The 15,271-nt window shown below is 45.9% G+C and overlaps 1 protein-coding gene across 1 annotated transcript; it reads left to right on the top strand.

The window, feature by feature from the left end:
* Positions 1 to 13,414: 13,414 nt before the first annotated feature.
* LOC130362572 (uncharacterized) lies at positions 13,415 to 14,903 on the top strand. The gene is made up of 2 exons (XM_056567324.1): positions 13,415 to 13,462; positions 13,794 to 14,903. Exons 1-2 carry the CDS (start codon positions 13,415 to 13,417, stop codon positions 14,790 to 14,792), a joined length of 1,047 nt encoding a protein of 348 aa, XP_056423299.1. The 3' UTR covers positions 14,793 to 14,903.
* The last annotated feature ends 368 nt before the right edge of the window (positions 14,904 to 15,271 follow it).

Consider the following 15,271-nt stretch of genomic DNA (forward strand, 5'->3'; position numbering starts at 1 on the left):
TGAGCGAACTTACAGTAAATTTGATTCGTCAAGAACTTCTCGGCTCGGCAGTTGATGGCTTACCCTGCATAAATGAGTTCAGCTTCCAGGTGCTCCCGTGGGCTGGAAAAGTTGGATACAGTCCTAGGAGACTCTTTCCTAGGACTGTATCCACCTTTTACAGCCCACCGGAGCACCTGAAAGCTGAACTCATTTATGCAGGATAAGTCATCAACTGCCGAGCCGAGAAGTTTGTGACGAATCGAATTTATTGTAAGTTCTCTCATCTCTAATATACAGTGGTGTAACACTCCAGTTGTTTTAAACGTGTTTTCCACTTTAAAGGGGTACTTTGTTGGGGAAAAAATTTTTCCCAAAAAATTGTGCTAGAAAGTTAAACAGATTTGTAAATTACTTCTGCAAAAAAATCTTAATCCTTCAAGTACTTATCAGCTGCTGTATGTTCCAAAGGAAGTTGCGTAGTTCTTTCCAGTCTGACCACAGTGCATTCTGTTGACACCTCTATCTGTGTCTGGAACTGTCAAGAGCAGGAGAGGTTTGCTATGGGGATTTGCTCCTACTCTGGATAGTTCCTGACATGGACAGAGGTGTCAGTAGAAAGCACGGTGGTCAGACTGAACTACACAACCTCTGGAGCGTACAGAAGCTGATAAGTACTGGAAGGATTTTTACAAAGCAATTTACAAATCTGTTTAACTTTGTAGCACCAGTTGATTTGAAAAAAAAAAATATATAAAAAAAAGAGTTTGCACCAGATTTCCCCTTTAAGGCAATGCTGAAAAATAATGGCGGCCACATGAAATATTGACACTTTGGGCCCAATATAGACATTTCCACTTTTTATTGCCAAGGTTTAGATATTAATGGCTGTGTATTGAGTTATTTTGAGGGGATACAACATTAAACACTATTATTCAGGTCGTGCACTCCCTACTTTACATTGTAGCAGAGTGTCATCTCTTCAGTGCTGTCAAAAGAATAAAATATTTACAAAAATGTGAGGGGGAAGACTCACTTCTGTGAGATACTGTGTATATTACAACCATAGACATATAGGTCAAGAACAGGAAGATAAAGAAAAACGTACTCACTATGATCAGCTATTATGGTGGCAATGGCATGGGTCCATCTGCAGTGTGCCTGTATACAAGCTCTACTGTGTACTAACAAATCAGGCAACCAACCTACAGCCAAATGTAGGAGGGAACCCGCTTACGAGCAGTGCTGACTCCATTAGGCTAGGTTTCCACATGGTTTTTTTCACCTAAAAAAAAGGCAGCAAAAACGCCAGAAAAACTGCCACAGCTTTTTCCTGCGTTTTGGCAGTTTTTCTGGCGTTTTTCCTGGTGTGTGGAAACCAGTTTTGTCCCCTGTGGCAGTTTTTCACTGTCTTCAGGTACCACACTGTTGGTCGGATGCTGAGCACCCGGTCCATAGAGTGTAAGGAGATGAGGAGTGATGTATAACATCACTGCTCATCTCCCCAGGCCGTATAGTATACAGTGGTGAATTATAGTGTACCCATGTATACTATACAGGAGAGGGGAATCCTGTCACCAGACTGATAGGACTCCCTGCTCCTATGGCCCCTTTAGACGGTATATAGAATATACAGCTATTTATAGATAGCTGTATATAGTGTATACAGAAGACGAGATCCCCTTACCTTCCTCGCTCCCTGCCGGATCAGTGTAGCTCCACCCCTAGTGATGACATCATTAGCTACAGACGGGAGGCAGAGTGCTAAGTATGAGGCTCTGTTCACCTTGTACATTTTGTATAATGTGAACAGACCTTTCTGCCAGTGTCTTCCCAGACAGGGACACTCCAGCTGTTGCAAAACTACAACTTCCTGCATGCCCAGACAGCCAAAGGAGTTTGGTGTGACATCATGTCCAATTTGCTTTTTTTCCTCCTTTTTTGGTTTAGTTCCAATACACACGATAAACAAAAGGAATAAACATGTGTATTGCAAAACATGTGATACTACAATCCTTTTCTGTGATAAATACTTAATTTTCTATAAAAATGTCAGCAGTGCCAACATTTATGGCCATGACTGTATATACTTATTCATATTTCCAGCAGAGAGTTGTGGCTGGCTGGAACCATCTGGCCAATTACAGCTCTGTGATGTGCAGAAGAGCAGGACCGCGGCTTCTATACATTATATAGGATTGCAAAAGGTGTCAGAATTGACACCCAGGGCGATCTGTCTATTAGTACAGATACTACTCCTCCCATCATGGAACAGTCTGTTCCATGCTGGGAGTAGTAGTGCTACTTAAAAAAAGGGAACAAATAAAGGAAAAAAAGGGAAAAAAGTTAAAAACAAACACAAAAACACTTTATTACACATATTATTAAAATACATTACTAATACAAAGTTTAACAAAATAAATAAAAAAAATATATTATTTTTACATTTAACGTGTTTGGGACGGAGGGCGCACATGTAGGCCCTTCCCCCACTCCCTTTCTATAATGCGGGGCCCCGCATCATAGTGGGTCAGGTCCGGCCTCTAGCAATGGACGGGACCCATGGCTAATAGCGCGTAGCACTGATCGCGGTGCCGCGCACTATTAACCCTTAGACATGGCGTTCAAAGTTGAACGCCACATCTAAAGTGAAAGTAAACTAATGCCGGTTAGCTCAGGGAGCTGTTTGGGATCGCCGCGGTGCCGCATTATCCCGAACAGCTATAGGACAGCAGGAGGGTCCCTGTTACGCCGAGCGCTCCGGGTCCCCGCTCCTCCCCGGAGCGCTCGCCACATCCTCGCTACTGCAGCGCCCCGGTCAGATCCACTGACCGGGTGCGCTGCGATACCGCCTCCAGCCGGGATGCGATTCGCGATGCGGGTGGCGCCCGCTCGCGATGCGCACCCCGGCTCCCGTACCTGACTCGCTCTCCATCGGTCCTGTCCCGGCGCGCGCGGCCCCGCTCCCTAGGGCGCGCGCGCGCCGGGTCTCTGCGATTTAAAGGGCCACTGCGCCGCTGATTGGCGCAGTTGGTCTAATTAGTGTGTTCACCTGTGCACTCCCTATGTATACCTCACTTCCCCTGCACTCCCTCGCCGGATCTTGTTGCCATCGTGCCAGTGAAAGCGTTCCCTTGTGTGTTCCTAGCCTGTGTTCCAGACCTCCTGCCGTTGCCCCTGACTACGATCCTTGCTGCCTGCCCCGACCTTCTGCTACGTCCGACCTTGCTCTTGTCTACTCCCTTGTACCGCGCCTATCTTCAGCAGTCAGAGAGGTTGAGCCGTTGCTAGTGGATACGACCTGGTTACTACCGCCGCTGCAAGACCATCCCGCCTTGCGGCGGGCTCTGGTGAAAACCAGTAGTAACTTAGAACCGGTCCACTAGCACGGTCCACGCCAATCCCTCTCTGGCACAGAGGATCCACCTCCTGCCAGCCGAATCGTGACAGTCCCCTTACCTGCCTCCTGGTGTCCGATCGCCGAATGACTGCTCAGTGCCAGAGATCCAGGCATGAGCAGTCAAGCGGCAGAATCATTGATCAATGGTTTCCTATGAGAAACAATTGATCAATGTAAAAGATCAGTGTGTGCAGTGTTATAGCCCCCTATGGGAGCTATGACATTGCGAGGAAAAAAAAAACCTTCCCTAATAAAAGTTTGAATCACCCCCCTTTTCCCATTTAAAAATGTATATATATATATATTTTTTTTTTTAATCAACTGGTGCCAGAAAGTTAAGCAGATTTGTAGATTACTTCTATTAAAAAATATTTATCCTTCCAGTACTTATTAGCGGCTGTATATTACAGATAAAGTTTTTAGTTCTTTTGATTTCGGATTTTTTTTCCCTTTTTTTTCCTTCCTGACACCTTTCTGTATCAGGAACTGTCCAGAGCAACATATGTTTGCTATGGGGATTTGCTCCAGTTCTGGACAGTTCCTAATACGGACAGAGGTGTCAGCAGAGAGCACTGTAGAACTTTCTCTGCAGTATATAGTAGCTTATAAGTACTGGAAGGATAAAGATTTTTTAATATAGGTACCGTATATACTCGAGTATAAGCCGAGTTTTTCAGCACGATTTTTCGTGCTGAAAACACCCCCCTTGGCTTATACTCGAGTGAACTCTCCACCCGCAGTGGTCTTCAACCTGCGGGCCTCCAGAGGATTCAAAACTACAACTCCCAGCAAGCCCGGGCAGCCATCGGCTGTCCGGGCTTGCTGGGAGTTGTAGTTTTGAAACCTCCGGAGGTCCGCAGGTTGAAGACCACTGCGGCCTTCGACATCATCCAGCCCCCTCTCACCCCCTTTAGTTCTGTACAGTACTCGCCTCCGCTCGGCGCTGGTCCGGTGCTGCAGGACTGTCCGGTGAGGAGGTCGTCCGGTGGGATAGTGGTTTCGGGCTGCTATCTTCACCGGGGAGGCCTCTTCTAAGCGCTTCGGGCCCGGCCCCAGAATAGTCACGTTGCCTTGACAACGACGCAGAGGTACGTTCATTACCAACGTACTTCTGCGTCATCGTCCAGGCAACGCCTCTATTCCGGGCCCGCAGCGCGGAGAAGAGGCGCCCCCCCAGTGAAGATAGCAGCCCGGAACCACTATCCCACCGGACAACCTCCTCTCCGGACAGCCCTGCAGCACCGGACCATCGCCGAGCAGAGGCGAGTACTGTACAGAACTAAAGGGGGTGAGAGGGGGCTGGATGATGTCGAAGGCGGCAGTGGTCTTCAACCTGCGGAAATCCGGAGGTTTAAAAACTACAACTCCCAGCAAGCCCGGACAGCCGATGGCTGCCCGGGCTTGCTGGGAGTTGTAGTTTTGAAACCTCTTGAGGTCCGCAGGTTGAAAACCACTGAGGGCGGATGATGACAAGAGAATGATGAAGGGGGGTGTGGGATGATGAAGGGGGGTGGGGATGATGACAAGGGGATGATGAACGGGGGGGTGTGGGATGATTACAAGGGGATGATGAAGGGGGTGTGTGTGGGATGATTACAAGGAGATGATGAAGGGGGGTGGGGATGATGACAAGGGGATGATGAAGGGGGGGTGTGGGATGATGACAAGGGGATGATGACAGGTGATGATGATGAGGGTCTGGATGATGACAGGGGGGGATGATGTATTTCCCACCCTAGGCTTATACTCGAGTCAATAACTTTTCCTGGGATTTTGGGTTGAAATTAGGGGCCTCGGCTTATACTCGGGTCGGCTTATACTCGAGTATATACGGTAATTCACAAATCTGTTTAACTTTCTGGCACCAGTTGATTAAAAAAAATGTTTTCCACAGGAGTACCCCTTTAATGACATATTATTGCTAATTTCATTTGTGTATCTTTGATCTACCATGGGGAAGCATTCATGGACAACTTAACTAGTGAGAAATCCATTAATGCTGCCACATGGAGCTTAACCCCCTTAAGGACAGACACAATTTTTTACCTCAATGACCAGGCTCTTTTTTTTTTTATTTACATGTGTCTCTTTAAATGGTAATAACTTTAGAACGCTTTTTCTGAGCGAAGTGATTCTGAGATTTTTTTTTCGTGACATATTGTACTTTATATAAGTGGTGCATTTTTGTTGACACAGAAAGCATTTTTTGTGAAAAACTCACAAATATTGTGAAAAACTGGGAAATATCTGGCATTTTTTTCTTTTATTATTTCTTTTATGGCGTTCCCTGTGTGGTAAAAGTGATGTTATATTTATTCTGTGGGTTGGTACGATTATGGGGATAACCATTTGATTCTTCCTTTTTCTTCCCTTCTCTTTTTTTCCCTTTTTTGTGTTACCATGTTTTGACAAATGTAACTTTTTTATTTTTCGTCTGACACCATTGATTGAGGGATTATTTTTCGCGGGACAAGCTGTACTTTTTTATTGGTATCATTGCTACCTTTTGATCTTTTTTATTTCGCTATATGTATTAAAATTGGCGAATTTTGCTTTTTTTTTTTACGCCGTTCACGGTGCAAAAATAATTTATATTATAGATTTATAGTACACGTCATTATGGATGTGGCAATACCTAACATGTATATGATTTATGTATTTTTCTATGATAATACAGGGATTTTTGTTGGGAAAGGGGTCTTTTGTTTTTTCCTTGATACTTTTATTGACAAACCTTTTATTTTTTATTTTTTTCACTTTTTACAGGATATACTATGCTGCAATACATTTGTACTGCATCACAGCATAGCCTGCACACAGTCCTGCTGCCATAGCAACCAACGGTGACCCGCGATCATGTTGCAGCATCGCTGTTGGTGAACATGGGGGAGCTCCCTCCCTCTGTCACCGGTGATCAGTGCTGCAGTCAGATTGACCGCAGCACTGAAGGGGTTAACTGTTAGGTTTGGAACTCCGCTCCTGACTGCTGCGGCGAGTGCCCGGCGATATGCGATCGCCAACACCAGTCACCGATCACCGCCAGCACGATCGTGAATTGGCGTATAGATATGTCCATTTGCGTTAAAAGGGTACTCCCGTGGAGAAATTTTTCTTTTAAATCAACTGGTGCCATAAAGTTAAACAGATTTGTAAATTACTTCTATTAAAAAATCTTAATCCTTCCAGTACTTATACACTGCTGAATACTACACTTTGTCCTCTGGTGAGTATTCAGGAGGAGGACGCCTTTTCTTGTCCGCTTGAAATTTCATACGGGTCATGGCATGAAGAAGGGAGAGATGGGTCTTCTTCCAGATGGTGGAGAAGTTCCATACAAGTTCCTCAGCTATAGGGACACCGGTGGAAGAAGACAAGGGCAAAGGCGGAGGAGGATGAAATCCATAGACTACAAAGAAAGGTGAAGATCCTGTGGATTCGGTATCCTTATGGTTGTACAAAAACTCTGCCCAGGGTAGTAGATCGGCCCAGTCATCTTGGCAGGCAGAAACAAAGTGGCAATGGTAATCTCCCAAAACCTGATTCACCCTCTCAACTTGACCATTAGATTGGGCATGATAGGCAGAGGAGAAATCCAGCTTAACTTGTAGATGTGAGCAGAGTCCCCTCCAGAATTTAGAAATGAACTGGACTCCCCGGTTAGAAAAAATATGTTTCGGTATTCCATGGAGACGGAAGATATGGGAAATTAACTCTATAGCGAGTTGATGTGCAGACGGTAAACCAGGCAAGGGCACAAAGTGAGCCATCTTACAAAATCGGTCCACAACTACCCAGATGACCGTATTGCCGCTAGAAGAAGGAAGGTCTGTAATAAAGTCCATTGCAATGTTAGTCCAGGGCAGGTCGGGAATAGGTAAAGGATGTAGAAGATCGGCTGGCTTGGCACGTGGAGTTTTGTCCCGGGCACAGACTGGGCAGGAACATACAAAGTCTGTGATATCCCGTTTGAGAGTGGGCCACGGGATATTAGTTGCAAAGATTTACGGATACCGGCATGACCAGCCAACAGAGAGGAATTACCTGATTTCAAGATTCGGAGTCTCAGAGGAGGAGATACATGAGTCTTCCCAGGGGGCAGATGCTGGATACTTGCTGGTGCTGCGGAAATAAGACAATCAGGAGGAACAATATGTTGAAGGTGTGATTTCAGGTCTTGATGGAGTGTCATCACGAAGATTCTTCTCTGCTGGACGAAAATTAATAAAAAAGTTAAACCTGGAGAAGCCCTCTAAGAGATGTCGCCATTCTTCCAAGGCCAACTTAATAGCCAGAAGCTGACGAACTCCTATAGTATAATTTCTCTCCACTGGAGAGAAAGTCTTAGAGAAGAATCCGCAAGTCACAGTCCTGCCCTTGGAAGAGCTTTGTGTCAAGACTGCTCCTGCACCAACTGAAGATGCATCCACCTCCAAAGTTAACGGCTTGTCCGGATCCGGTCTTGACAACCCCGGAGCAGTAGCGAAGGCAGACTTTAAGTGCTTGATGGCTTCCTCTGCCTCTGGAGTCCAGAACTTCGGATTGGCAGTTTTCTTGGTAAGAGACAAGATGGGGGCAACCAAGGTGGAATAAACTGCCGGTAATAATTGGCAAAGCCAAGGGAGCGCTGAATCACTTTCAGACCAGAAGGTTGAGGCCACTCCAGTACAGCTGATAATTTGTTTGTCTCGAGTATTAAAAGCAGTCTTCCACTCGTCCCCTTCTCTTATACAAATCAAATTATAGGCACCACGAAGATCCAGTTTGGAGAAAATCCTGGCACCTTGCAGCCGATCAAACAACTCCGAGATTAAAGGAAGGGGATAAAGATTTTTTTCTGTAATTTTATTCAGTCCTCGATAGTCAATGCAAGGACGCAATGACCCATCTTTTTTTTCTAAGAAGAACCCAGCTCCAGCAGGAGAAGAGGATTTCCTGATGAATCCCTTCTGAAGGTTCTCCTAGATGTAAGTTGACATGGCCAGGGTTTCAGGAACTGACAAGGGTAGATTGCCCCTGGGAGGTGTGGTGCCAGGCAGTAAATTAATGGGACAATCGTAAGGACGATGTGGAGGCAAGACTTCAGCTTGCTTTTCACTTAAGACATCAGCAAAGTCCTGGAGGAATGAAGGTAAACCTGGCAGAATTGGTCACACGTCTGTTTATACAGTGGTGGTGGCAGTACGGGCCCCAGCAAAGAACTTTTCCAGTTTTCCAATCAAGCTGCGGAGCACGGAGTTGCAACCACAGAAGGCCAAGAAATAGAGGAGAAGTACAATGTGGGAGAACGTAGAAAGACAAGTTCTCCCTATGGGAGACTCCAACTTGCATATATAATGGTTCTGTGCAATATAGCACAGTACAGTCCAGTCTTTCTCCATTGACCGAAGAGATATACAGTGGTTTTAAGAGGCGGGACACTGGCAGATGATACCTATGGACCAGGGAGGCATCAATAAAGTTTCCTGCTGAGCCAGAGTCTAGGAAAGCCAGAATGGAGATGATCTCTTTAGAAGAAAGAAGAATCTGGACCATCATATTTAAACAGGGAGAGGTGGAACTCACACCTAGGGAAGCCTCTCCCATGAACCCTAGGTGCAAGCGTTTCCCTGTGGCTGTGGATGCAGAGGCCAATCCTTAAGAAAGCGGTCTGCACTGGCGCAGTATATTTATAGATTTTCAGTTCGTTGGCGAGTTCTTTCCTGCTGGATCAGGTGAGACCGATCCATTTGCATAGCCTCCACTGCAGGAGGCAACATAGAAGGTTGCGGTGGTTGCTGGAAAACTGGTGCCAAACGAGGAAAGCGCAGAGGTCGTGCAGATTCCCTTTCTTGTCGCAGTTCCTCTCGTCGCTCAGAGAAACAGATATCAATCCGCGATGCCAATTGTATAAGTTCATTCAGGTTAGATGGCAATTCCGGGGCAGCGAGGACATCCTTAATTTTACTTGACAGTCCTCTCTTGAAAGTAGCACAGAGAGCTTCATTATTCCAAGACAACTCCTACACCATGGTCTGGAACCGGATGGCATACTCGCCCACAGTGGAGTTGCCCTGGGAAAGACTCAGCAAAGCCGTCTCAGCAGAGGAAGCTCGGGCAGGTTCTTCAAAGAAAGTGCGAAATTCCATCAGGAATGCCTGGAGATTGGTAGTGACACCATCACTGCGATCCCACAGTGGAATTGACCAGGCCAAGGCCCTACCAGACAGGAGACTGAGGATGAAGGCTACTTTTGCTTGTTCCGTGGAGAACTGGTCCGCCATGTGTTCAATGTGCATGGAGCACTGCGTCACAAAACCACGACAGGACATGGGATCCCCCTCAAACTTCTCTGGAAGCGGCAAACTAAGTTTTGTTCCAGAGGAGACTGCAGCAGCGGGAGGCTGTACTGGAGCTGGAGGAGGCTGTGGCTGTGGCGGGTGCTGCTGTGCAGATAGCAACTGCTGCATCATGGCAGATAGCTGGTTAAGCTGCTGTGCTTGCTGGGCCAACTGCTGTGACTGAAGCGCCACTATAGAAGCAAGATCCATGTTTCCTCAGAAACACCTACACTCATCATGGGTGATTTTAATGTCCCCATTGATACCCCAATCTCCTCTTCTGCCTCTCGGCTTCTGTCTCTAACCTCCTCATTTGCCCTTTCACAGCTTACTGACTCTCCCACACACAAGGATGGGAATACACTGGACTTGATCTTCTCTAGAGCTTCTCTTTGCTCTGTCTCTAAATTCACTAATTCTCATTTTGAGCTCTCTGAACACAACCTTCTCTCTTTCTCTATCAGTAACTCCTATCATCTTCCAGACACTACAACCTTGTACACTTACAGAAACCTGCGTGCCATAAACACCAATCAATTTATAGACATTCTATAATCTTCACTATCACCAATCTCTTCCCTCTCCTGCCCTAATCTAGCAGCCAAACATTACCATGACACCCTCAAGTCTACCCTGGATCAAATGACACCCCCAAAAACACGAACCTCCCGACACAGACGGCAGCAACCCTGGCACACGCTAACAACCTGCTTTCTCAGGCAATGCTCTAAGTGTGCTGAACGTCTGTGGAGGAAAACTAAGACTTCTTCAGACTATCTGCAGTATAAATTCATGCTTAAATCCTATTACTCCGCTCTTCATTTCGCCAAACAAACATATTTTACCTCCCTCATCTCCTCTCTGTCTAACAACCCAAAACGCCTTTTTGACACGTTCAACTCTCTCCTTCGGCCTAAAGTACAGACCCCAATCACTGATCTCTGTGCTGAAGACCTGGCCAAATACTTCAAAACTAAAATCGATGACATTCGTGATGAAATCCTCTCCCAGTCCCCTAAAAGTTCTGATCCAATTCCCAGCCACATCTCCTCTTCATCACTCTCAGTTTTTGAGCCTGTAGCGGAGGATGAGGTTTCCAGGCTCCTCTCCTCCGCCTGCCCCACTAACTGCTCTAGTGACCCCATGCCTTCACACCTCATCCAGTCTCTCTCTCCTGCTATCAGCTGTCACCTAACTAAAATCTTTAACCTCACCCTCTCTTCTGGGGTCTTTCCCTCCTCTTTCAAACACTCTATCATAACCCCACTATTGAAAAAACCATCTCTGGACCCATCCTGTGCAGCCAACTATCGACCCGTGTCAAATCTCCCCTTTATCTCCAAACTCCTGGAACGCTTGGTCTACTCCCGCCTTATCCACTATCTCTCCGAGAACTCTTCGCTTACAGTCTGGTTTCCACTCCCTTCACTCCACAGAAACGGCCCTAAACAAAGTCACTAACGATCTTCTGACTGCCAAATCAAATGGCAATTTCTCTTTACTGATTCTCTAGGACCTCTCTGCGGCTTTTGACACTATGGATCACCAACTCCTCCTCAGTAGTCTCCGCTCCATCGGTCTCAAGGACTCTGCTCTCACCTGCTTTTCCTCCTATCTCTCTGGCCACTCCTTTAGCGTCTCGTTTTCTGGCTCTACTTCTTCTCCTCTTCCCCTTGCTGTCGGGGTTCCCCGGGGATCGGTCCTGGGTCCTCTACTCTTTTCACTCTACACATCCCCCATTGTAAAAACAATCAGTAGATTTTGTTTCCAGTACCACCTCTATGCTGATGACACCCAACTCTATACCTCTTCCTCCAACATCCACCCTGCACTCATACAGAATACCAGTGACTGTCTCTCTGCTGTCTCAGACATCATGTCCTCTTTATATCTGAAACTAAATCTTTCGAAAACAGAACTTCTTGTCTTTCTCCATCAACTGATACTGTACCTAACCCTGACATTTCCATCTCGGTATGTGGGACTACCATAACTCCCAGGCAGCAGGCTCGCTGTCTTGGAGTTTAACTTGACTCTGATCTGTCTTTCATTCCCCATATTCAGTCCCTTTCACGTTCTTGTCACCTGCATCTCAAAAACATTTCCAGAATCCACCCGTTTCTCACTACTGAAACTGCTAAAACTCTCATTATTGCTTTGATTCACTCCCGCCTCAACTACTGTAACTCTTTACTAATAGGCCTTCCTTTCTTCAAACTCTCTCCTCTTCAGTCCATCCTTAATGCCGCAGCCAGACTCATATTCCTCTCCAGCCGCTACACCGACACCTCCTCCCTGTGCCAGTCACTCCACTGGTTACCAATTCAGTCCAGAATACAGTACAAAATCCTCAGTCTCACACACAAAGCTCTCCACAATGCTGCACCTCCCTACTTCTCCTCTCTCATCTTCGTCTACCATCCTACACGTTCTCTCCGATCTGCTAATGATCTCACACTAACATCTTCTATAATCCGAACTTCTCACTCCCATCTCCAAGACTTCACTCGTGCTGCACCGGTTCTCTGGAATGCTAAACCCCAATCCTTCAGACTCAAAAACAACATCCATAGTTTCAAACGTGGCCTGAAAACACATCTCTTCAGACAGGCCTATAACATTCTCTAATTGTCCTCAACATATCCTCAACGTATCCCCACACCTCTTGTTTGAATAGTTATTGTGTAATATTATTGTTACGCCGAGAATTCCGGGTCCCTGCTCCTCCCCGGAGCGCTTGCGGCGTTCTCCTCTCTGCAGCGCCCCGGTCAGACTCGCTGACCGGGAGCGCTGCACTGACATTCACGTTGGGGATGCGATTCGCATAGCGGGACGCACCCGCTCGCGAATCGCATCCTAAGCCACTTACCCGTCCCGGTCCCCGGCTGTCATGTTCTGGCACGCGCGGCTCCCCTCTATAGGGCGCGCACGCGCCAGCTCTCTAAGATTTAAAGGGCCACTGCACCAGTGATTGGTGCCTGGCCCAATCAGTCTAAATTAGCTTCCACCTTCTCCCTGTTTATATTACCTCACTTCCCCTGCACTTCCTTGCCGGATCTTGTTGCCTTGTGCCAGAGAAAGCGTTAGTGTTGTCCAAAGCCTGTGTTCCAGATCTTCTGCTATCCTCATTGACTACGAACCTTGCCACCTGCCCCGACCTTCTGCTACGTCTGACCTTGCCTCAGCCTAGTCCTTCTGTCCCACGCCTTCTCAGCAGTCAGCGAGGTTGAGCCGTTGCCGGTGAATACGACCTGGTTGCTACCGCCGCAGCAAGACCATCCCGCTTTGCGGCGGGCTCTGGTGAATACCAGTAGCAACCCTAGAACCAGTCCACCGACACGGTCCACGCCAATCCCTCGCTGACACAGAGGATCCACATCCAGCTAGCCGAATCCTAACAATTAAGTCTGATACTTGTCTTTGTTTGCACCCCATAATTGTAAGCGCTGCGGAATCTGTAGGCGCTATATAAATAAAATTATTATTAATTATTATTGTTGTCAGGCAGAGGAACCCCAGCAGGAAGATCTGGATACACGGGTATGGCAAAACAGGCAATGGTAACGCTTTCTCTCAGGCAAAAGGCACTGAAGATCCGGCAGGGGGGTGTGGGCGGTGCAACAACTTATAATGTGTTGTCAGGTGTTTTTACTAATAATGGGTGTACTGGCCCTTTAAATTTGAAAGCTCCGGCGCGCATGCACCCTGAGGAACAGGGATGCGCGCCGGAGCTGAGAAAGAGAGAGCGCTGCAGGAGCGGGATGAGGTGAGTGATGGGCCGAGATTTGCATACGGGCGCGCCCTGCAATGCGAATCCTGGCCCTGCCGGCGGTCGGGGACACTGCGCTCACGGCCGGAGGGCGGTGTGTAACAGCTATAGGCAACTCAGAAACTTTTCCTCTGGACAGGTTTTGATCAATTTCTCCTTATATACTTTGAATACATGATGATTTTTCTGTTTTATACAAAAAGATTGGACATTGAAAATAAAATAATAATTTGGGCTTCTGAAAAAAAAGCATATGACCTGAACAATTATTTTAATAAAGTCAAGATCAAATTATATCACAAATGATTTTATTTTTTCTCTTTTTCAGATGTTACCAGGAATTGGTTTTGTTCTCCTGGTCCTACCATGTGTTTTATCAAGAGATGTTTATATAACAACCCATGGTGGGGTTTGCACATCCCCATGTTCTAATAACGGTGAATCATATTACTGGTGCTGGCAAAAGGGCTATAAAGGTGACTGGGACTACTGTTCCGCAACAGATCAATGGGATTACCAAGGTAATATATGTCAGTCACCCTGTAAATCTGATGGTTCCAGCTATACATGGTGCAGAACTTACAATAGTTGGGGCTACTGTGGATATATCACAGAAGAGTTTGAGACACATTATACAAGATATGAACAGGCGTGTGTAACTGACTGTGATAAACGTGGTGACTATTTTCAATGTATAGATTCTCAAGGTGAAAATGAGTATTGTTCTCCATCCTTTGATGTGACTATAAAAGGAGAGCCATGTCGTAAAGATCACCTTTGTGGTTCCTACGGGAAATCTTATTTTTGGTGTTACACAGATGAATCTAATAACTGGGATTACTGTGGAAAAATAACTAGTGATTGTAAAGACACTTTTCATTTTTCACATCGAAAAAAACGTCAAACTGAAGAGGAGGTCTGCAGAGTTGAAGACCGTGGAAACAGACGCGTGACAATTCTTATAGCATATCAAGAATCCAGATTTCGTCAACCAACTCGAAATCAATTTATGGAGGCTTCCCATGTTATCAACATGATAACTACCAATACTGTCTTTACTTCTAGCGCTGGCACAATGTTTACCTACGATTCTGTAAGACTTGATATGCAAGGTACTTTTATGCATGAAGGTGTGAGGTATGTTAACCTGCAAGTACAATTAAATGGTCAAAGACAAGGCCAATCAAGTGTTTGCCAAGCATGTTTCCCTTTAGATTTGGATGTTAGCCGTTATTTTAGATATATAAGAAGGGCCCTACAAACTAGCTTGCGGGGTGTTTACCATGGAGATCCAGTGAGAGTTTTTATATTCATCCAAGATATATAAAAATTATTTGTAGAATGAGACATAAACTTCTGCTTCTGAGACTTTGTCACAATATTTGACAGTAAACCAGTGCTGACACAGAGGCTTTGTAATCATGTGCAAAATCAGTTATAGAAGCTAGAAATTGTGTGTTTACTCTTCCAGTTTTTGGTTAGCAGCTCATTATAACCAAGTACAAGCATAATTATTAAAGGGTTAATGCCTCATTAATGTAATATAGACCACTGAACTTTATATATAACATTACATAACCAAAAACTCAAACAATACTGACTCCTCATTCCAGTAATTCAGTGTGCGCATAAAACAGCTGTTATGTTACTAAGTGAATAATAAAACATCAGCCACACCAAGTGAGGGTCCGGTATACTATTAGATGATTCTAGAACAAAGACAGAGAGTTTCTTGGGAGCCACCTTGTACACACTGCCTTTGTGAAAGTATCTTATTGTCAGTATATCCAGATACACACTGGCCCT

Source organism: Hyla sarda, chromosome 1 (genome assembly GCF_029499605.1).
Source record: "Hyla sarda isolate aHylSar1 chromosome 1, aHylSar1.hap1, whole genome shotgun sequence".
Lineage (NCBI taxonomy): Eukaryota > Metazoa > Chordata > Amphibia > Anura > Hylidae > Hyla > Hyla sarda.